This window comes from Onthophagus taurus, chromosome 6, assembly GCF_036711975.1.
Source record: "Onthophagus taurus isolate NC chromosome 6, IU_Otau_3.0, whole genome shotgun sequence".
NCBI lineage: Eukaryota > Metazoa > Arthropoda > Insecta > Coleoptera > Scarabaeidae > Onthophagus > Onthophagus taurus.
The window spans coordinates 20,137,433-20,159,996 of NC_091971.1; the positions used below are offsets into that span (position 1 = coordinate 20,137,433).

The 22,564-nt window shown below is 32.3% G+C and overlaps 1 protein-coding gene across 6 annotated transcripts in view; it reads left to right on the plus strand.

Annotated features, from left to right (window-relative positions):
• Positions 1–22,564, plus strand: part of LOC111419792 (SNF4/AMP-activated protein kinase gamma subunit) — a 169,748-nt gene that overhangs the window by 144,500 nt on the left and 2,684 nt on the right. For all 6 annotated transcript variants that reach the window (XM_071197063.1, XM_071197062.1, XM_071197060.1 and 3 more), the window contains 4 exons: positions 5,855–6,321; positions 6,385–6,588; positions 6,656–6,802; positions 6,863–7,000. In XM_071197063.1, the coding sequence (XP_071053164.1) occupies positions 5,855–6,321; positions 6,385–6,588; positions 6,656–6,802; positions 6,863–7,000 (956 nt within the window). The remainder of the gene's footprint in view (positions 1–5,854; positions 6,322–6,384; positions 6,589–6,655; positions 6,803–6,862; positions 7,001–22,564) is intronic.

Sequence of the window (22,564 nt, forward strand, 5' to 3'; positions counted from 1 at the left end):
AAAAACACAGATGATATGATTTCTTTCACAAAATCTTCTAAAAAGAGATTTCTTTTTAGAATTTAAGCAGTATCTTTTGCATTCTAAAAAAAGCTACAGATTTTCGGAGTTAACACGTGTTTAACAACAAAAGTCCCCTAATATTATTTCTACAACCGTTCGGGATTAAATGATATATGCCAATGGAATATATTGAACACGTATACTGAGTTTGATGAAATTTAAATATGAGTGAAAAGATTCAATACTTTTGGTGATCTAATCTGATTATGTCCATCATGGGATTCTATAAATCCAATTAATTCATTTAACGCCCACTCGTGTGTGGGCGCTCAAATGTGTTTTAGCTAATGTACCAAATTCCATTCATTACTCTCAAAGGATAATGTAAATATGCTACTGTTTATAGACATCAAAAGAGCATGTATTGGTTTAAATTCTAAATTAATTAAATTATTGATTTGGACAAAAACACGTTGATTTTTATTTTTTGTTACTAGAAATATAAAAAAAGTGTAAGCAAAATGGATCAACTTATTTCTTTTAATTCTAGTGCATATGTGTATTTATGAAAAATTTCTAATAGAGGCTGTTGTAGTTACTCAAAAAACTTCATACAGTATGTAAAATACGAGTTTAAACTATATCGTTTAAAAATCGTTAAAACAAAATAAAGAACAGGAAGTTTTGTTAGATAGAAAGTTATTATTAATTAAACGTATTAAATATATTATCAAAAGAAATTGTTTAAGAAAAAAATATTTACATGCGCGCATGAGCACACATTGTGCTCAAAAATACAATATGCAGAAAATTCAATCAACGTGATATAAATATTAGCTCCAAAGTTTTATCTTTTGCTTTAGTTACGGTAGCAAAATGTCTAGGCATGGATAGAGCCAAATTTTCGCAAATATCCTTTTGAATTTCGCGCTATGCTTTGCCGATAGCTTTCTTTAACGATGTTAGGTTAGTAATCTTGGTTTTTATGTCTGGTTTTCGAATTCAACGATCAAGTTATTACCAAATATGGTTTATATGATTTAGGTCCAGTGATGATTTAGTCAAGCTGTTTCAGCACAACATGTCGTGCTGGAAGATCCAATCATTTCCGAAGACAACTACGTACAATATTCTCTATGATCTATAATATCTTCAATAAATGTGATATACGGAGAGATCAAGGCTAGAAAGAAAAACGCAAAGACATAATTATAAAGGCACATATTATAGGAAAGATATTACTGTAATTGGAGTTTATTAAAGGAATAGATAGATTTTCTATTCAGACATTTTTTACAAGTTTAGGATGTCTAAATAGCTCGTTACTTTATCAAGTGTTGTTTTATAAACCTTAATTTATGAGGGCCCTTCATTTTCGCTTTTCTTATGTTTTCTATTATCACAAAAAAAACCAAACCTAAGCATATCAAATTAGGTTCTCATTAAATTTGTTATTATTTTATACCTTCACAAATCAGAGTTCAGTACTACAAAGCCTATATCCAGCTGTATTCGGTGTGGAAAAGGAGAATAACACATTTTTATCAATACATCTCTTTTACGTCATGGGTGTCAAGGTCATCCAGCAGCATATAGCTGCATCTGCTTTTGTTTGATTATTTCGAATATTAATACAGGGGTCTACTGTCTTAAAATTCTTTGTTCGTTTAAACCAGTGGTTCTCAAAGAGAGCGGTACTGAATATAGCAAATTGGATATTGTATTCTAGAATCATCGTGTATTATCTTAATTTTAAACTGACATTGACGGATGGATTCACAACCTTACAGAGATGTATTTCTGCACTAACTTTTGATAGATTTTCATGATGGAGTACCACCAGTATCAAAGCTACTCATATTATCCGTTCATGTGTATAGTGTCTTTTCTGTCACAATGTGTTATTGATTTCCAATTGCAATTCATATGCTTTCAAATTTCTTCATTTATGGTGCATATATTTATTGCAAAGCTAGAGATTACCTTGGTGTTTACTATTTCACTCTGCAGTATCTCATATGTCCGACTCCTAATATTTTCTAGCATTTCCTTTTTTTTATTATTTGTCTTTCTGGTCTATCTTGTCCTAAGAAATAATTTTCTAAATTTGATACAACACTGTTATACTGAATTAGAATGATAAAATATTGCATCTTATTCTGAAAATAGTGAATGTGATTGGTTGTTTCTGAATGGTGTCTGTAATGTTGATACTGCCTTTGAACTCTTCTATAAGAACATTTACAACCTCTAAGTCTTCAGCATCTATATCGTTCCTTTCAACTATCCTCCATGATTTACGCATGATATTAAGTGTTTCTTTATCGTTTCGATACCAAGGGTATTGAAAAACCATTTTCGAAAAACTCCAAACAGTGCAACCACACTTCCTCTAAATTAGTACGAAAACACCCAAGCAGCGCGATAAGCGCTTTCCATAAATTGGTGACAGCACCGAAATATATTGGGATTTTCGACACAAAATCTGGAGAGCTCGATCACGCTGCTTGGGACTTAAATGGTTAAAGACTAATAACACTACAGGTTAGACCAGAATAACACGAAATGTGATTGCTGTTACAAAGAATTTGGATACTTTTCAAATCAATGCTGAACGTTACTCACCAAATGTATGTTGGAACAGCGTAGGAGTATATTAGGAGAACCTTAACGAAGTATGCCTGGTTTTTTCCGCGCCTTACAAATCCCTTACCTTAGTCATTGCTGTAATTACGTGTACTATAATGCCTTTTTTCGATGGTTTATATAATGACCTTAGATGTGAAAGCTCACAACTAAGGTCATTATATAAACCATGCTATCTAAACCTGATAGCATACAGGTATGCAACCTGTATGCTATCTTTGCAGTTGGCTTGTCATGTTTTGAGTTGTGCTGATGATTTCAAGATATTAATATAAGTATACAGTAGAGTTCGGTACTGAAACTGAAAGGGAGAAATCTCTTTTGCTTATTCTGCTCTATAAGTTTCCTTCTCTTTATTGTTTCTTCCAATTTTTGTTTGTGGCGAGGAACTAAGGGTAACCTGCATTCCCTATTTTTTTTTGCTTCACTATTAAGGATTTGCCATCAAAAATGATAATGGTTCTTCAGATGGTATTCTGTATGTTTATAAGTTTTTGGTCCAATAAAAGCATCCAGATATAGCAAGTACATCATATTTGTAGTTGGTATAGTGTTGTTTAGCACAAATCTAGGCGGACAAATCAGGAATCATGGCGTTGAAGAAGATTAACTCCCGAAAAATGTACCTATAGATAAATTTCTAAGTTCTGCTATCAAATTTAAAACGACTATTTGCCAATTCTCGACTTTTTCAATTTATCTGTATCAGAAAAATTCGTCGTCAAAGTCAATGTCACTCTTAAACCTATAATATTCGGTGATATTAGTCTGTAGTTAGTGTTACCAACCAATAATTAGATTTTCAATAACTTAAGCAAATAATGTTGACTTAAAGGGGATTCCAGTCTAGAATCCCGATTTTTTAGGTATCTTTATTAATTTTTTACGCAAAATTATTATTATTATTTTATACCGAGATATTTTCTACATATTAGCATCCATAAGATGTGTTTTTATTTCATTATGTTTCAAAATACGTCTCTTATAACACTAATATTACAACTACCTCAATTTTCATGGTAACCATGATTACGGCCGTTCTGCTTATCTAAATCTAATCATCTAGCGAGATTCTTAAAATACGCATCTGCAGCTATCGTCTGACCTACAACAAATAAAAAATGTAATGTTATCTATAAAATCAATTGCCGTGACTGCGATTGCAGGTACATTGGCATGATCGCTCAAAGGTTGGACTCAAGAATTAAGCAACACAAACGTGATGTGATTAACAAAAAAATTTTAACTGCTTTGAGTGCTCAGTCCAACGATACCTCTCACGTATCTGATTTTGACGACGTAACCATTCTGAAACCAGTTGATTCAGGAGACGGATCCTGGAGATGTGCAGTATTAAGACAACAAATAACACCATCAACTTTGTGAACGACCTTGAGAATCTTAGTCCTGCTTACACTGAAATACTAAATTTTCCATGGATGTTAATGAAGAATTAGGTTTTTAATTTGATCGTTTTTTCGAAATTTTTTTGTTTGTGTAAAGGAAGATAGGAAATGATAAATTTCTTTCCTCTTTTCCTCTTTTTTTTAGTTTAAGAACGCGTTTTTCTCTTTGATAAGTTAGTTTAAGAGTTTTGACTGCTTTTTACTTTTGTTATATTTTGAATTTATTTCATAGTTTGATTGCATACAGGGTGGGTATGCAACCAAACCTTATTTATTAGAATTGCTTTTCTGGTTACTTTTAATTCAATAAGTTGTTTTATACAAAAAGAAATGTTTTCCCGCTTTTTTTTTATATAGTACATAAACAAGTTCCGTATAACTCAACATTTTAGTTTAAACTGTGCTTTCAGCAACTTCGTTTTACATTTTTCCGATTTAAATAAGTTCTTTGGTTTTGCTTGTTCATATCGTAACTTTATCTGTTTTTTGATGTTCTTTATCATTTTAAGAAAGTTTATCAAACATAAATCGTTTTGGTAGAATTATGTCTTAAATTCGTAGTCGTTTTGTTAAGTTATATGGTTCACTTGCTAATTGCTTCCTTATTGTTTTATTAGTCTTGATAAATGGACACGTGGATATCCGAAAGCTCGACTTGTTAACGAATAAATTGACCTGATGAAACAAATATCGACTTAGCTACTTAGTTACCAAAATGTCGTTTCGAGAAAATCGCGATTGAAGTTCTGATAACTACTATGTTGTGGAAACTTTTTAAATACAAATACTTACAGTTAATTTGCTATTCCAGGACCAGAAAGGGGTCTTTCTTACAGGTCATACATATCATACAAGATTACTCTTTTGTCTCTATGATGCGTTTTTTGGGTTTCTTACGAAATTGGGCGAACGTATTCTTGCTTGGCTAATGCAGATCTCATTGCGGACGTGCTTTTACAATTCTGCTTGTTGGTTAATTTTTACTTCCGTCACATTCTTAATCTTAAAAATTAGTAAAAATTCATTATTAATGTTTCAGAGTAAAATTTATTATAATTACAAATAATATCTAATATATAGTAGTCCCTGAAAATGCGAAACCGGTAAAATAAAACAATTCTTATCAATAAATGCAAGTTGTTTTGTGTGTTACTTTTAAATATTTTATCCAGTGTTGAAGTTCTGCTAAAATAAACTTAAACTCCTGTATATTAATCTATCTACCGCATGATTCGTTGCAGACTTTATTTATGCACCGCATTCTGCTACTCAGAATGTCTATTATTACATTCTCTTTGGCCACATCACTGAATATTCTACAGAATGCGTAAGCTTACATGGTATATTTGTATACGTTTCAATCAAATTTAACATTAAAATTGGGTTTAAATGACTTAACTACAATAGTTTATTTAATTGAACGTGTTTTTATTGATAAATTGTTTGAAAAACATCATTATTACAAAGTAATCCATTCAAATGTACGATAGCTGATAGTTATGAACGTGAGTTACATAGTGTAAGCCCTTCAGTTGATCAACTAGAAATGCCCATAAACATTGATAACGTTGATAAATATCCCCTTCTTAAAACTGGATAAAAATGTTTCATTTTAGACTCTAGTACGCCTTTAAAAATTGTGTAATCTACTATCAAAATCCAAATAAACGATTTGTTTATTTACTTATCGATTTGAAGGAAATGATATTAATATTTCGGGAGACCTTGGTGACAAAAACAAATATTTTCTGTTTAACAACAAAATCGATATGTGTTAATAATTTGTTTTTAATTTTCAGAGGAAGATGAACCACAAATTTACGTAAAATTTTTCAAATTTCACAAATGTTACGATTTAATACCAACGTCGGCAAAACTAGTAGTTTTTGATACTCAACTATTGGTAAAAAAGGCGTTTTTCGCGTTGGTTTACAATGGAGTAAGGGCAGCACCTCTTTGGGATAGTAAACGGCAAGAATTTGTCGGTATGTTAACCATAACAGATTTCATCAAGATCCTTCGGATGTACTACAAAAGTCCCACCGTTGAAATTGACGAATTGGAGGAGCACAAATTAGACACCTGGCGTCAAGTTTTAAAAGACTTGAAGCCATTGACCAGCATCTGTCCGGATGCTTCACTTTATGATGCCATACGAACGTTAATTCATAACAGAATCCATAGGTTACCTGTTATAGATCCGGAAACGGGGAATGTTTTGTATATTTTAACACACAAGAGGATATTAAGGTTCCTATTCTTATACGTAAGTAATAATAATTGATATTTTAGTAAAACGGTACCAATTAATTTTTTATTTATTTTTTAGATAAATGAATTACCTAAGCCGAGTTATATGAATAAAACGCTTAGAGAATTAAAAATAGGAACTTACGATGATATAGAAACGGCAACGGAAGATATGCCTATCATAACAGCTTTGAAAAAGTTCGTTGAAAGGCGAGTTTCCGCATTACCTATAATCGATCCCGAGGGAAGATTAGTTGATATTTACGCAAAATTCGATGTAATCGTAAGTATTTTTACCCGTTAAAAATATCAAATATTGTAAACATGGCAATTAATATTTTTATTTTAAGAATTTGGCTGCGGAAAAGACGTACAATGACTTGGACGTGACGCTTAAAAAAGCCAACGAACACCGAAACGAATGGTTTGAGGGCGTTCATAAGTGTAAATTGGATGAAACGTTATTTACGATTATGGAAAAAATCGTTAGGGCAGAGGTATTATTAATTTAATATTATTCATTTAATATACTAAAATCTTATAAATAATATTTTTAGGTACACAGACTTGTTGTGGTAGATGAGGAAGAAAAAGTAATCGGTATCATCTCTCTTTCTGATTTACTCCTCTATTTAGTTCTTAGACCATGTGGTGAAGATGGTTCTATGGATGGAATGACGTCAGTTCGTGCTCAAGTAAGTGGTAATCTTAAATTATAAAATAAGTCAATTGGACATAATTATATGCCAAGTTGCTTCGTTTAGCCGCTATTACACTTTAAAGTTCAACAAAAAATTACTTTTAAATAAATTTTTCAAAACGTCACATTGTTGATCATTTCCAAAGGGAAATGATGCCATTATTTTCTAGGCAGGTGTTTATATTGGACCGCCGCGTTGAGACACGCGTCGCTATATATCGCAGCTCCAACATAAATGTACTATGAAAAAGGTGTTATATTTGGCGCCCAATATGAGTTTCAAAAGAACGAAATGATAAAAAAAAGCACTCTCTCTTTCAAAGACAATATGTTAAAAGCGGATTTCAAAGTTTTAGTTTTTAAATTATTTTATAATCGACATCACGACGTTTTATGACTTGTCCATATTATACAATTTTAAATCTTATTGAATTGTATGGTCAGCCATGAAACACTATTTGGCAGATAACAGGAATACGGATATTGATTTGAAAACCATTGAGAGTCTCCAGGTGCGAAGCCCAGGTGCAAATATATACGGAAGGGCGAAGAATTTAATACGGAGAAAGAATCGAATTCACTCTTTAAATTCTTATTGACATTGAAGGTCGAGAAAGAAAGTAGATCAAATAAAAAATCGAAAAAAGCACATGTTGACAACACCGCGTTTCACACGATTAACAAAGGCTTTCAACTACAAAGAGTTTAGCCTACACTTTTCAGATAATAATAATAATGAGAATATTTATTGATGTACCTTAAAATAACAAAGCTACAGTAAATAGAAATGAAACGCAGTACACATATCGGTCATCAAAAGGGGTTGAGTCAATGTACCTGCAAACAGGCGTATTGTTTTTCGTCAACCCCTTTTCGACAATGTCGTTTTTCGACAATGAATATACATATATTCATTGTATTCATCGTAATGTATTCATCGTAAATACCTAACATAAAACTAAATAAAATTAAATCATATTAAAGCCGCAAAAACTATAAATAATTTTTATATCAAAAAAAAAAATATATATACAGGTGTCCCGTTCAGCGTACGGAGCGGCTGTATCTCGACAACGGTAAGGCCTAGAGGTTTGGGAAAAAAAATCTTTATAAGCAAAGTGACCAAGAGAAATAGCTGGAAATTATTTTGAAGTTCGTAATTCGACCGCTAGGGGGCGTAACTGCCATTGAGAAACATAAAATTGCCGCTATCTCAGAAACTTAGACGATGAGCTATAATTTTGACAACATCATTTAATAGCTTGGATAATACCGCATCGCTTTTGTTTTGCGATATTTGTCATATCTGTCATAATAAGGGAGAGGGAGGCCAATGCGTTTTCATATGTTTACATTTTAATATCTCCTGGACCGATTTGAATATTTTTGGTATTGTTTGAAAGAGCATTTTATGCTCTTTTTAAAGATATTTTCAATAAGACCGTTTGCTTTAAAACAAAGAAGCTAGAGGGCGTTATCTGCAGCGATTACATATTTTTGTGATTTTTTAAGAAAAGTTAAATGGAACGATACTATGTACTTCACAGATTCTTAGTCACCTTAAAATTTGCTAAATTTTAGTGAAAACCGCATCTCGATATCGCTACCCGTTCTCGAATTATAGAAGAAAATCTTAAAAACTCGGGTGCCATCAATCGGATCCAGTTACCTCATCGATAAAAATGGTAACTGTAAACATGTCATTTACTAACGCAGAAGCGTATGATAGAGCGTATGATGATTTATTTTCAATGTTTCGAATACGATGCAACTGCATGGTAAAAATGTGCAATGCAATTACGACAAAGAAAAACATTTTTCTCTAGAAGTGTTTTTAAGATTGACTTAGCTATTACGGAAAACTGGCAACGTGTAGCCCATTCAGACATCTCTATGAATTCGTAAATCACGTTGGTGCGCAATGCATGGAGTTCACACATAATCTGGGAACTCCGAAAACAATTGTCCACAAGATTCCTCAAGAATAATATCTCCATCACGTTGTTTTACATCAGGCCTTAACAGATACCGATTATGATAACAGACTGAACTATTATCATTGACTTTTAAATATGATTTGGACAAATCCAAACCTTTTATCACAAATGCTATGGATGCATGAAGCATCTGTCCACAAGCTGGTGTAAACTTGCATAATATGCATTCTTGGTTCGAGCAAAACCCACATTGCTTTCACCCCTTTATCTATTGCGTAGACTAAACGACCTGACTTTTCAAGAAAAACCAATAACCCGGGAAAATATGACAAAACTCTAAATACCAGTAGAAACTTGTCCAGGGCCGAGACTTAAGCTTTTAAGTTTTTTTTCGTCGAAACTAGATTAAATAAATGCATTGAGGTTTATGGAAGGCATTTCGCACATTAGTGAGCTATTTTTGCCAAAAATTTAAGTTATTCTAAGTGTTTTGGTTTATTTTGTTTTATTATCATTGTTGATGTTTCATTGATCCGTTAGCTTTTAAACACGCCTCAAAAGTAGTTTTGAAGCAGTTCTAAGCTTGGATAAAGTGTGAAGGAAGGGTCTAGAATCTAGACCCTTCCACAAAATTTTATTATCTAGACTCTAGATAATAAAATTTTTGTGCTCTCTTATTTGTTTCCTAAGGTAACTTGATCCGATTAAGATATACGAATTTTTAACATTTTCTTCTATAATTCGAGAATGGATAGAGATATCGAGATGCGGTTTTCACTAATATTTAGCAAATTTTATGGTGATTAATGGTCTGTGAAGTAAATAGTATCGTTCCACTTAACTTTTTTTCAAAAATCACAAAAATATGTAACCGCTGCAGATAACGCCCTCTAGCTTATTTGTTTTAAACCAAGCGGTCTTACTGAAAATATCTTTTAAAAGAGCATGTAATGCTCTTTCAAACAAGACCAAAAATATTCAAATCGATTGAACGGTCCAGGAGATATTAAAATGTAAACATTTGAAAACGCATTGGCCTCCCCCTCCCTTATTATGACAGATATGAGAAATATCGCAAAACAAAAGCGATGCGGTATTATCCAAGCTACTAAATGATGTTGTCAAAGTTATAGCTCATCGTCTAACTTTCTGAGATAGAGGGAATTTTATGTTTCTCTATGGTAGTTACGCCCCCTAGGGGTCGAATTACGAACTTCAAAATAATTTCCAGCTATTTGTCTTGCCCACTTTGCTTATAAGGATTTTTTTCCCAAATCTTAACGGGACATCCTGTATATACAGTGTCCGCCAAAAAGTCAGCAACACCCGTTTTATTTCTAGTCCATTGCATCTACATTTCTGAAATTTAGTTTATGTGGAAGGTTCATACCAACCTTTCGATCTAAAGTATTTTCAAGATGGTGGCCACTTCCGGTACCTCGGAAGTAGACCACAACTTCGTTATTTTGAATGGACTTGCAGTTTTTATTGCACCTTTTAATTATATGCGTAAAAATAAGTTGACTTTGATAAAAGTTATTGGTACCTAACGCTTTTCGTTTTCGAGTTATTTTGATTTTAAATTTTTCTTGGCAATTTTCACCATGCTCTTTAAAACTCCATATCTCAGCAAACCTTCATTCAAAAAAGCTCTAAATTGGCACGATTACTCTTCAAATGCTGTAAAATAGATTGTCATTTGCTGTATCACAGTATCTTGTATATCTTATTGTGAATTACATTTTTTCCGCATTCAACGACAAGAAAGTGAACAGTTTTAAATGGTAAGCCCCAAATTTGATTAGCTCACCAGAAAGAGAATTTGCCTGGAAATGTCAGAAACCGGTTATATTTTTATTAAGACATCATATTTTGACAGTTTTTCGTTTAATTTATTTTTACGATTAACTTTGATTGGTATTCTTTTAGTTCACTATCTTTTATTTACCAAAAATAACAAATAGAAGAACAAATAAATTAATCAATGAAAACAAAAGTTAGGTTTGGATAAAAAATTTAATTCTCTCACTGGTAGGTTAAAAAAATATGGGGCGTACCATATAAAATTTTCAGCTTTCTTGCCAGTGAATATGGAGAAACAACAATTCAATTTTTGACCAGCCTGTATAAGATACTCTGATACAACAAATGACAATCTATTTGATATCATCTGAAGAGTAATCTTACCAACTTAGAGCTTTCTTGAATAAATATTGGCTGAGATATGGAGTTTTAAAAGCATGGTGAAATTTACCAAACAAAAACTTAAAATCAAAATAACTCGAAAAATGCTAGTTAATGTTATCATTTAAAATAACGAAGTTGAGGTCTACTTCCGGAGGACCGGAAGTGACCACCATCTTGAAAATACTTTAGATCGAAAGATCGGTATGAACCTCCCATATAAGCTAAATGTCATAAACGTTGATGCAATGGAACAGAAATAAAACGGGCGTTGCTGACTTTTTGGCGGACACTGTATATATATATATATATATATATATATATATACCAAATAATATTTAATTCCAAAGAGGTAAATAACAAGATTAAACTATAAAGAATAAAGGAAAATCAAAAGGCATACTAATCAGCCAGTCGCTGAAGCAAGTACATCTTAAAAGCTGTCTTAAAGCCATGCTCACTTCGCTGCAAAATGCTGAATGGGATGTTATTATAAACATTACAAATAACATAAGAAAATGAACGTTTAAATAGTTGCGTACGGTATCTGGGAATGGAAAGCCTAAAACGATGTCTAACTTTAATGTTATGCACATCACAACGGTAACGAATTTGAGCGGTCAAATAAGGAGGGGTTCCAGATAAAATTAATCTATGAAAAAAGCACGCAGAATGTAATGTTCTACGTTGTGACATATTCAACCAGTTAGCCCAAAAGAAGCGTATGTGGATTCCTGTCTCTTTTTTCTTATTCAATATATAAATCTCAGACAAGCGTTTTGCAGATGTTGTATTTGAAGGTAGTAGCCAGATTAAGACACGAATCATAAATTACGTCGCAGTAGTTGAATAAGGACAATACAATTGAATCACAAAGTTGAATTCTTAAACGTTGATTCAACAAGTTGCGATTACCGCAAAGTAGTCGCAGCGCAGCATAAGCTCGCCTAAATAAATTAGCTACATGTGCACGAAATCGAAGTGATGAATGAACTCTTTGCCTTATCGCTGAACTGTAAGTTAACCCCACAAACACTGATGCCAAGGGACTCTCGAACACGGGCAACAGCACTCTGATTCCCAAAAACCAGAATGGATGACTTATTCGGATTAATATTTAGGCACAGTTTGGAAGCACGATGAATCAATTTGTCTAAATCACAATTAACATAATTTTGAGCAGTATGCACTTGAGTAGGATCAAAGGAAAAATGAATATGAGTGTCATCAGCGTACATATGCATATCGCAGTGATGCAACATACCAAAAAGATTACGAGTATAAATTAAGTAGAAAATTGGATCTAAGAGAGATCCCTGAGGAACGCCAGACAACACAACAGCCTCTTCGTACCAGTCACTATCAAAAGAAACTCTCGGTCTGCGATTCATTAAGTAATGTTCAAAAAAAGCACAGGCATTGCGCGATAGACCGGCTTGCCAAAGAATTGCCAAAAGCGTTTTATGGTGGACTGTATCGAATGCCTTGGAAAAGCAAATAAGTACTAATTACAAAGGTATTTCCATGGTATAAATACTAGACAACCTAAGGGTGTGTCCACACATTGCGCGGCAGCAGCCACGTCGCACTATGTCCCTACTTGTGCGCAGCAAAATGTGTCCTGCGAACGCCGCGTGTTGCTGTCGCGCAATATGTGGACACACCATTATAATGCAACTTGTTCATGAGAAGATTCCCAATGTCTTAGAGAATGCAAGCTAGATTATAGAGCAAATGCATGAACCAATATTAATTCACACGAATAAATCAATAATATTTCGATTCACAAGAAGGGATTACTGTAAAACTACATTGTCACAATCCTACCTGAATTAATGGCAGGCGTTAATGATGGATTTTTTCAATTATTTCTATCATGATCAGTGAATCATGAAACTCTGGGGAGCTAGATTTATGACTTTTTAATGTTTCCCATGAGAAAAATACGTTTATCTTGCTTTGGGCTATTTAACTGGTTAGCATACCAGGCCAAATACGAAAAATATTGAACTAGTCTATTTGCTGTTCCTATATCATTAGGTAAAGTTATTCTATTCAAAATTTGAAAAATTGTCCATAATGGTCGTAAATTTCTAATTTAGGATTATGAAAGAGTTTACAGGGTGTTTCTGTAAGTTATGGTATAATTTTAATCACAAATACTAGAATCAAAACGATGAAGATTCGTGTAAAAATTTTTGGTCTAAACCTATAAATGGCTAAGATATCGGCCATCAAAGTTAAGACATTTTTAAATATTTTCTTAAATATTTTCAATACCGTTTGTCTTAGAAAGATAAAATTTGGCAAACTGTGTAATGTTATCATGAGAAATCGTTTAAGATTACTTTTGAAAGTATGCAAACACGGGATCAATGATATACAGTAGTGATGAGCGATAAATCGCTACCGGTGATTTAATCACCGTGATTAGGAAATTGCTGGTAACGACAGTTACGTCAAAGTCAAAATAACTACGATTGACCAAAAAGCGATTTATCTTCAAACAGCGAATAACAGTTGTCGTTTAGTTGGTTATACGTTTGGGAGCGTTTTGCTAAAACAAAATCCCAGAAGCAATTCCATCCACTTCACCAGAACCCTCCATGGCTCAAAAATAACAAAACTGCTTTTATTATTCATTTTGAATTTACAACCATTTAGTGTAGTTAAAGATGAAGGCTTTAAAAATTTGTTTCTGGTTTAAATCCCGCTTACCAGGTACCCAGTAGGCACACTATATCTAAAACTATGATACCCGCTTTATACGAGGAAGGTCTTGTAAAAATGAAAAAGGTAAGACATCGAATGTTTCAACTTTTTTAGGCCCTCGCTTTAAACATTTAGGTTTTTGGACAAAAACGCTGCGGACAACGCAAAGAAATTTATTTTAATTGAAGAAATTGGTACTGAAGGCAATTTTGATGAAATAAATAGTGCAACTAATGTATTATCAATAAGGAGCTGCTTTGACCAAAGCATAGCAGTCACTCGACACCTTGTGGAACGGCTACATCTCGTGCCATTATTGAGGTGCAAAGGTTTATTGAAGAAGAAATTATATCTAGAAACGCAAATCCTTTAAACTGGTGGAGGGAACACAAATTTAATTTTCCCTATTTGTCCATAACTGCAGTGGATGGCGATAGCGTGATCGCCATAACGCTTTAAAATCGCCGTTATCAAAAATTAGCAATAACCGATAGTAGCGTTATTGAAAAATCGCTGTTTCGCTCATCACTAATATACAGGTGGTTCACAAAGGTTATTTCCTTAAAAGTTTTTTATTATGTCATAAACTATTAAATTTTGAAATTATTTTAACTCTTATACATTTTTGATTAGACGCATCGTTTAAAAGAAATCTATCAAATTGTTACTCAACGTAGCATGAAATCTGGATTTTCTTCAGTACCATTATACTTCAGCATTTCTCAAATTAATGGTTATCTGTAAAAAGTACTTTTTTCTAAAAACGTAGCATCAATAGTACATTTTTCCATCATACTATGGCAACACTGCATTTGCAACAGATGATCAGCAAATTTTAAATTCTTGTACTCTCGACAAATGGATGGATATAATTATTGTTCATGTAGGACATGCAAAGACGTACCTTTGGATATTATGAAATGTCTAAACTGTCTATCAACAGTACTAGCAGTATTATGATCTGCCATAAAATCCTAAATGTTTTCTTCTAGTTGGGGTGTACGAACTGACCTCAGATTCCCGTTATTTACATACTTCTGTCTTAAATTTCATGTGTTACGTAAATGTCTTTCGATATTTAGAAATATTTTTCTATCAGGCTATCTTTATTTATAATTTGTTTCTTCTGTTGAGGTTGTATCTTTTTGCAAATATCTCTCTTGAAAATAATTTTAAAATAAAATAGGCTTTTAGAATCAGTTGGAAAATTTAAGGGTTGATGACATAATAAAAAAGTTTTAAAGTTACTGGTCTGTCTTTTATTCTGAATTTTGTAAACTAAAAATTTGTCGATCAGATTGTTTGAAATCGCACTCATTTGCTGAAGCAAAGTGTAAAACACCTGTATGCATATATTAATGTTCAGAACGTGTAGTAGGATTGAAGTAAAATTTAGTTTCTACGTTGGTCTTTCGTATTCGGGCTTTATGCATGTTACGCAGCTGTTGACGTAGTTCCTTACGGCTGATTATAAATTAGGCATATGACTCTTCTTTTTAGCGTTGTTATGTTTTTTTTTGTATTCCTCTGTGGCAAGTTATTGTTTCATGGAATTGTATTAGTGTCCTATGTTTCTCGTCCTGGATTTTTATTCGTTTAGTTTAAAGGTGTTTTTAAGTTTTAAATTTCAATTTTGTAGCTGTATTTAATTTTTGAACAAGCTTTTCCAGTTCCTATTGTGTTCCTTTACTTCATCCCACGTGGTTCTATTTAAAATATGTTTGGAGGAATTTAGTAAAAGGTTTTATTTCAAAGTTCATTAGTAGGTATATCTATTAGAACTTCGTCTAACAATAAGCCCAATGATTCCAGCGGGTCGATATTTGCTACAATGAACTGGTTATTTGCTTATACTGTGTGGATATGGTTTAGATCCTTGATAGAGCATCTGCGTTAGTATTGGGGTTAACATTAATTATCTGATATTCATGCACTTCCAGTTGAAGCTGGTTTACTACAATTATTATTGCAAATAATCCTTTTTCACTGCTCGTTTTAGTATTCGAGATCACATAATTAAAAGCGTTAGTTGTAATATTAAAAGGTGGAGGCATCGTTACTGTAGTCTTACACGTGTCAAAGCTTTTGATGAATTTTGGTGTGTATGGTAATTTTACGTTTTTCTTCATAGATGCAGCTTTTTTCGTTCGAAATGAATTCCTTATGAATAGCATCCCTTTTTTCACATTGAACGCTGTTTTTTAATACGACTCCAGGTGGAGTTCACTTTGATAGAGTTCGAACGCTAAATATAGGGTTGTGAACTAATTACTTCGTCCTAGTTACTCCAGTAAATTTAACTAGTAGTTTTTTTTTTCATTTTAAATTTCTTTCGTTTTTTATCTTTTTGATCCCGGTAGGAATTCTCCCAATTTTATCTTCGATTGTTATCTCATTAATTGTTGTTTCCTTTCCTTCTGGGAAATCAATGCTGACACCCTTAATGAGCGTTATTTCCGGTGGGACTTTTATTTTTTTGCATTTCAAATTTCTGTAGGATTTCTGCAGTTTCATTCTGTAATTTTGCATGTATTAAATCTGACGTGAGCCCTAATTTCATTCGCTCTCCCAATCCGATAATTTCGTTGAAGTATTCATGGAATGGAAAGAGGACAAAATCGAATTTTTATAATGAATCGGATTTTTTATTTCGATGTATGGTAGAAAATTGTTTATATTATTGAGATTTATGATGATTCATTGTAAATCGTCTGAAGTTGTTTTGCTTCATTTACCTGAATATTGTGATTGTTGGCAGTTGTCATAGAAAGCTTCTTAGTATTAATCTCAATACTTACAAGCGTCTGATGTGGGTAGATCGTATCCTTTGTATCTTTGTGTTGTGTATTTCTCTTGAGAATGTTTGAGAATTCTTGTTCATTGATGTGCCTAATTCGTTTATTGAGCGAAATCTATTTATCGAGTCAGGTCCATTGGCTTTAGATGGGAATTTCTATTGCCATGTGGCTTCTTGAATAGATGCTATTCGTCGGAAATAGTTGTTGTTGTAATGTAAGGGCCTTATCGGTTCTGGTTGTCATGGGAATTTATTTTGGATTAATGGAATTTTGATATAATGATTGTTGAATACCTTCATAACATTATAAGGGTATTAATTACTGATTTGCGCAAATATGTTAGGTTATCGCTTACTTCTGCTAATATCAATGTGGGTTTAAACGCTTAAAAATGTAGGTTGTTCAATCTATTCATAATCAAAGTTTGCCGTCTGAAATGAAGAGTAATACATCGTTGGTGACACAAGAAAACTCCGTAACTCAATTTTCCGAAATTTTATACTAGAAGCAAAAGAAAGTTATAAAGTAAAGTTATATTTTATCTAACTACTGCCAAAGTATATAATTTTGTTCGAACATTCTCTGGATAGTTTCAAATAAGTTTCTTTGGTGTTTTCCCGCTTTTCATAAACATAAATTATTTTTTTTTTATTCAGTTAAATGTAATGGGAGTTACAAGATAGGAAATAACGATGTAAAAGGAAAAACTCAACAAAAAAGATATTCTAAAAATACTTGTGTTAATTACTAAATAAACTTTGAAAAAAGGAAACAGACTGAGAATCTTTTAAATACATTTTGTACAAACAATTTGCATACATAGTAGGAATAAAGCAAACTCATTACGTGCACTATGAATATTCATTGGTATGGAATACTGTCATAAAAACTGATAGTCTTGGTGAATGATATTTATTCGACAAGGTAAATGTAATATTTAAACTAATGTTTTGGTCATATTTAAAGGCAAAGTTCAGGCAGTACAATCTGGTATCGAGCATTAATGAATGGCAGTGATCCCGTAAAATCTGCCGGCATTGATAGCACAATATTAGTGCTTATAGTTTCCTGTTTTGAGCAGTTTGCTTAAACCTGTAAATGGTAGTTCTAGTCACTTTCTCTATAAAATGCGCAAATGCAAACGAGATAGACCAAGCAGAACATGTATTGCTACAGTTGGCGTTGTGCTTCTCACACCAGTCCAGCTACTCGTTGAATTCGTGTTAGTTTACTGATAACTGAAGTTTGACGGGCTTTCCTATACTAGGCTGCAGGATAGTCTAGCTTTGTGTAAAAGTCAATATCAATTCCATGAGAGGGTTTTGTCTAGGATTACTCCTAGATATTTGACTTCTTTTGAGAAAGGAATTTCTTCACCTTGGATAGTTGAGCGGTTTAGTCTACCCAACTTTCATCCTCTGGTGAAGGGTGCCACGATTGTCTTTTGCAGGTTTATCGGGAGATTCTTTCCCTTACACCAAGCGCAAATAGTGTCTAGGGTCACCTAGAGGGAACTTTTGGATACCATAATACATACAAATGGAAGTGTAATCAGACTATGTAGTATTATGCACACCATTCACCTCATTTGAGTGTGACCATGTTATAAGTATTTTTAGAATACTGTGATTTCAGTTAGCATAATGTTTAAGAGCGCATAGAGTTGTGGTTCTCAATGACTGTTTTTTGTTGTAGTTCCTGACCGTTCCACCTAATTTCCTGCAGTAGTACCACAACATCCATCTTATACTTTAACAGGTGTTCTCCAATCTTCATGATCTTTCCAGTCTCTAGCATGGTCCTTACGTTCCATCTACCTATCCTTAAACTATAGGCCTGTTTTTGTTGTTGGGGTCAGATGAGGTTCGTTAGGTTACCAGGGTACCAGGCTTTACCATACTTGGCGATGCTAGTCGGAATTGAGTAGGAGTGTCTATGCGACAATCTCTTCTTGTATTGTTGTCGTGAGGTTCGCATGCACTACTCCATTAAAACCCCTTGTAATACAATTATGAGCTTATGCAGGGCGCGTCATATGGTACTCCCCCTCCCCTGTTTAATTTGAACACGGCTATTTTTATTTTTTGTTAACCCAAATAATTTAGCATTAAAAATTGTTTATCACTTTTAGTTTTTTAAATATATTACAACATTTTCTGATAGAGAGGTATTAAGAGTTATGTTTATTGGTGTATAACAGTGTTTCTCAACCTGTTTGAACGAAATGCCCGCTTTATTAGGTTGCCTTTATTTATCACCCCTTATACTTGTTGAATAAAAATTGCATGTACAGTCAAATCAGAAAATAATGTCATGTATGCCTTTAAGAATGAAAACTGACGATTTTCGACGTTACTTTCTGAGTTAACAGATTTTCCGGAAAAACTAAAAGTTATAAACAATTTTTAATGCTAAATTATTAGGGTTAACCTATATGAGCAATATAGGTTCATGTCAAAAAGTTAGTGTCAAAAAAATTAACTTTAAAACCAGCAAAAATAAATCTTTATTCTACTTTTTAGTTTTTACTATAAAAATATAAAAAAGGATATCTAAATTACATTGAAAGTTTTAATGAGAACCTTGAGTTTGATGATTTTTCCATAACTTAGTAATATTAGGTTCTAACTTAGTGAGAAAGAGTCTTAAGTCACCATTTTCGCAGATTTTTAAACGATTTCTTTGCTTTGTTAGCATTTGCTATATAGCTCTAAATCCTTTTTCTACTAAATATGACGTTGGAAATGCCATAATGAAAACTTTGATATCTTTCCATATCGGCTGAAATGTCTTACTGTTTTTTATTCAAAATTCTTTCAAGCTATTTTGTTCAAAAGAGATTTTTGCCTCAAGATTTGCTTGCAAATCTATTAATGTTTCTTGAATACTCGACGGTACTACAGCAGAGTCAACGGCAAATGGATTAATTATCCAATCGGGAATCAAAACGACGTGATATCTGTTAATATTATTTTTATAAAATTTTAATTTATTTATAAACGCAATAATTAAACTTTTCACCTTAATTAAACTTATAGAGTTTCCTTGCAGTTTTGGAAGTAGTTCATTTATTTTTGTATATATATCTGCTAAATAAGCTGTATCGCTCTTTAAAACAGACAGCTCTATAAGAATATGATAATTAACTGATTCTAAATAGATAATTACAGTATCAAACAGATCGAAAAACCTGTTGGGGCAACGTACTGTGGATAGCCACCTGATTTCCGTGTGCAATAATAGGCGCTCATATTCCTCGTCATTTTCATGACATAATCATCGAAATAATCTATCGTTAAGGGGGTGGACCTTTATTTTATTTATCATTAAAATGTTCAGATTCATCGTTTCATGTAATCTCCTACCTATTGATTTTGCAACCAAAATGTTGTCTATGAATTATGCAATGAATTGTAACTAAATATAATATATGAGGAATTTGATTTTTTAATAACTTTGTAAAATAACGATGACGTCCTACCATCGCAGGAGCACCATCTGTTGCACAAGCTAATATGATTTTCATCAAAATATGTTTTCAGGCACTCATATATTGATTCATACTTTCATCTAATTGTATTGTGAATTCTCGTGTTTGAAGATCCACAATTAATTGATTTTCAACGTCATTAACCATTTCATTAATACTTCTTGATATAGTGTCATTACTCAAAGAAATCATCGACATAGTATTGTCTGGAGTAGCTGAAGTAATCTTAAGAATTTTCTTTATAACGGGTTTTAATAATTTTTCTCCAATGCTGTGAGGTTTTGCATTTTGAGCGATTATTCTTGTAATCTTGTAGGACAGTTCCACCACTTACTTACATTTGAAGTATTTATTTTAAATACATCGGCTATTTTGCCTCTTTTGTCAAAATTTACTTTTAACATCTTAAAGTAATCAATATCTTTTCTTTCTTGTCAGGATATTTTCTATTTAAATGTTCAACATTCATTGGAAAACACTTGTTTCCATAGTAAACACATTGGCAGTTGGCTGTTATGAGGCGAGACAATAAAACCGAATTTTATGTACTTAACAGAGTATTACCGGCACTTCTTTTTCGCAGACATTGTTGAACTATCATATTTCAATTAAAAAAAAATCAATCTTGTAAGTAATAATTAAGAATTAACTTACCTCTGAGGAACAGACAAAAGTGAGAATAAGCGAACTTGTTATTTAATATGCTTATACAAGAAAGTGTCGGAACACAACTCAATAAACAATAATAAAACTAAACAAAGCACTGAATGTCTGCAACTAGTTTAGAACGTAATATACATAAAACAAATTGACGCGACAGAAAAAGGGGATACACAGAAAGTACCCATACGTTTCTTTAATGCTTTTGGAGTTTTCTTTAAAATAAATGCACATATATTCTAAATTAGTGATGGAACGTGATTTTGCGAAAAGCCGGCAAATCTATCCGGCCAATATGGTTATAATTTCTGGTACATTTCTGAAGTGATACCCTACATTGCCACATTATTGCGATATTTGAATAAAAATGAATTAATAATTGGTGATATTTCCACAAGGATCCTTCAAGAAATTAATTGTATAGCAAATTTTGAAAAATATCGACGAAAATTTTATGCAAACTTCAAATATTGTTTTCTCAAAAACTAAAAGTTATTTTTCAAAACGTGTTGGTTCATTGGAAAGAGGACACTCTTATTAACACTTTGGGAACAAACTCAAAGAACAAACTCTTTTTCAAACTCATATTTCAAGAAATGGATTTTATACGAATTTTTAAAACTTAATCGGCGAAAATTGCAAAATTCGAAAAAATTGTCGATCATTTCAAAAATTTATTTCTCAAGAACTGAAAGTGATTTTTCAAAACGGCTTTTTGCATTAAAAAGAGGACGCTTTAATTAATAATTGTTGATATTTCCACAAGGATCCTTCAAGAAATTAATTTTATAGCGAATTTTGAAAATTATCGATGAAAATTGCAACATCGAAAATTTTATCAAAACTTCAAATATTGTTTTCTCAAAAACTAAAAGGTATTTTTCAAAATGGGTTGGTTCACTGGAAAGAGGACACTTTTATTAACACTTTGGGAAATTTTCATACTCATGTTCCAAGAAATCGATTTTATACGAATTATTAAAATTTAATCGGCGAAAATTGCAAAATTCGAAAAAATTGTCGATTATTTCAAAAATTTATTTCTCAAAAACTAAAAGTTATTTTTCAAAACGGCGTGTTGCATTAAAAAGAGGATACTTTAATTAATAATTGGTGATATTTCCACAAGGATCCTTCAAGAAATTAATTTTATAGCGAATTTTGAAAATTATCGATGAAAATTTGGAACATCGAAAATTTTATCAAAACTTCTAATATTGTTTTCTCAAAAACTAAAAGTTATTTTTCAAAACGAGTTGGTTCATTGGAAAGAGGACACTTTTATTAACACTTTGGAAAATTTTCAAACTCATATTCCAAGAAATTGATTTTATACGAATTTTTAAAACTTAATCGGCGAAAATTGTAAAATTCGAAAAAATTGTCGATTATTTCAAAAATTTATTTCTCGAAAACCAGAAGTGATTTTTCAAAACGCCTTTTTGCATTAAAAAGAGAGTACTTTAATTAATAATTGGTTATATTTCCACAAGGATCCTTCATGAAATTAATTTTATAGCGAATTTTGAAAATTATCGATGAAAATTGCAACATTGAAAATTTGATCAAAACTTCAAATATTGTCTTCTCAAAAACTAAAAGTTATTTTTCAAAACGGATTGGTTCATTGGAAAGAGGACACTTTTATTAACACTTTGGAAAATTTTCAAACTCATATTTCAAGAAATGGATTTTATACGAATTTTTAAAACTTAATCGCCGAAAATTACAAAATTCGAAAAAATTTTCGATTATTTCAAAAATTTATTTCTCAAAAA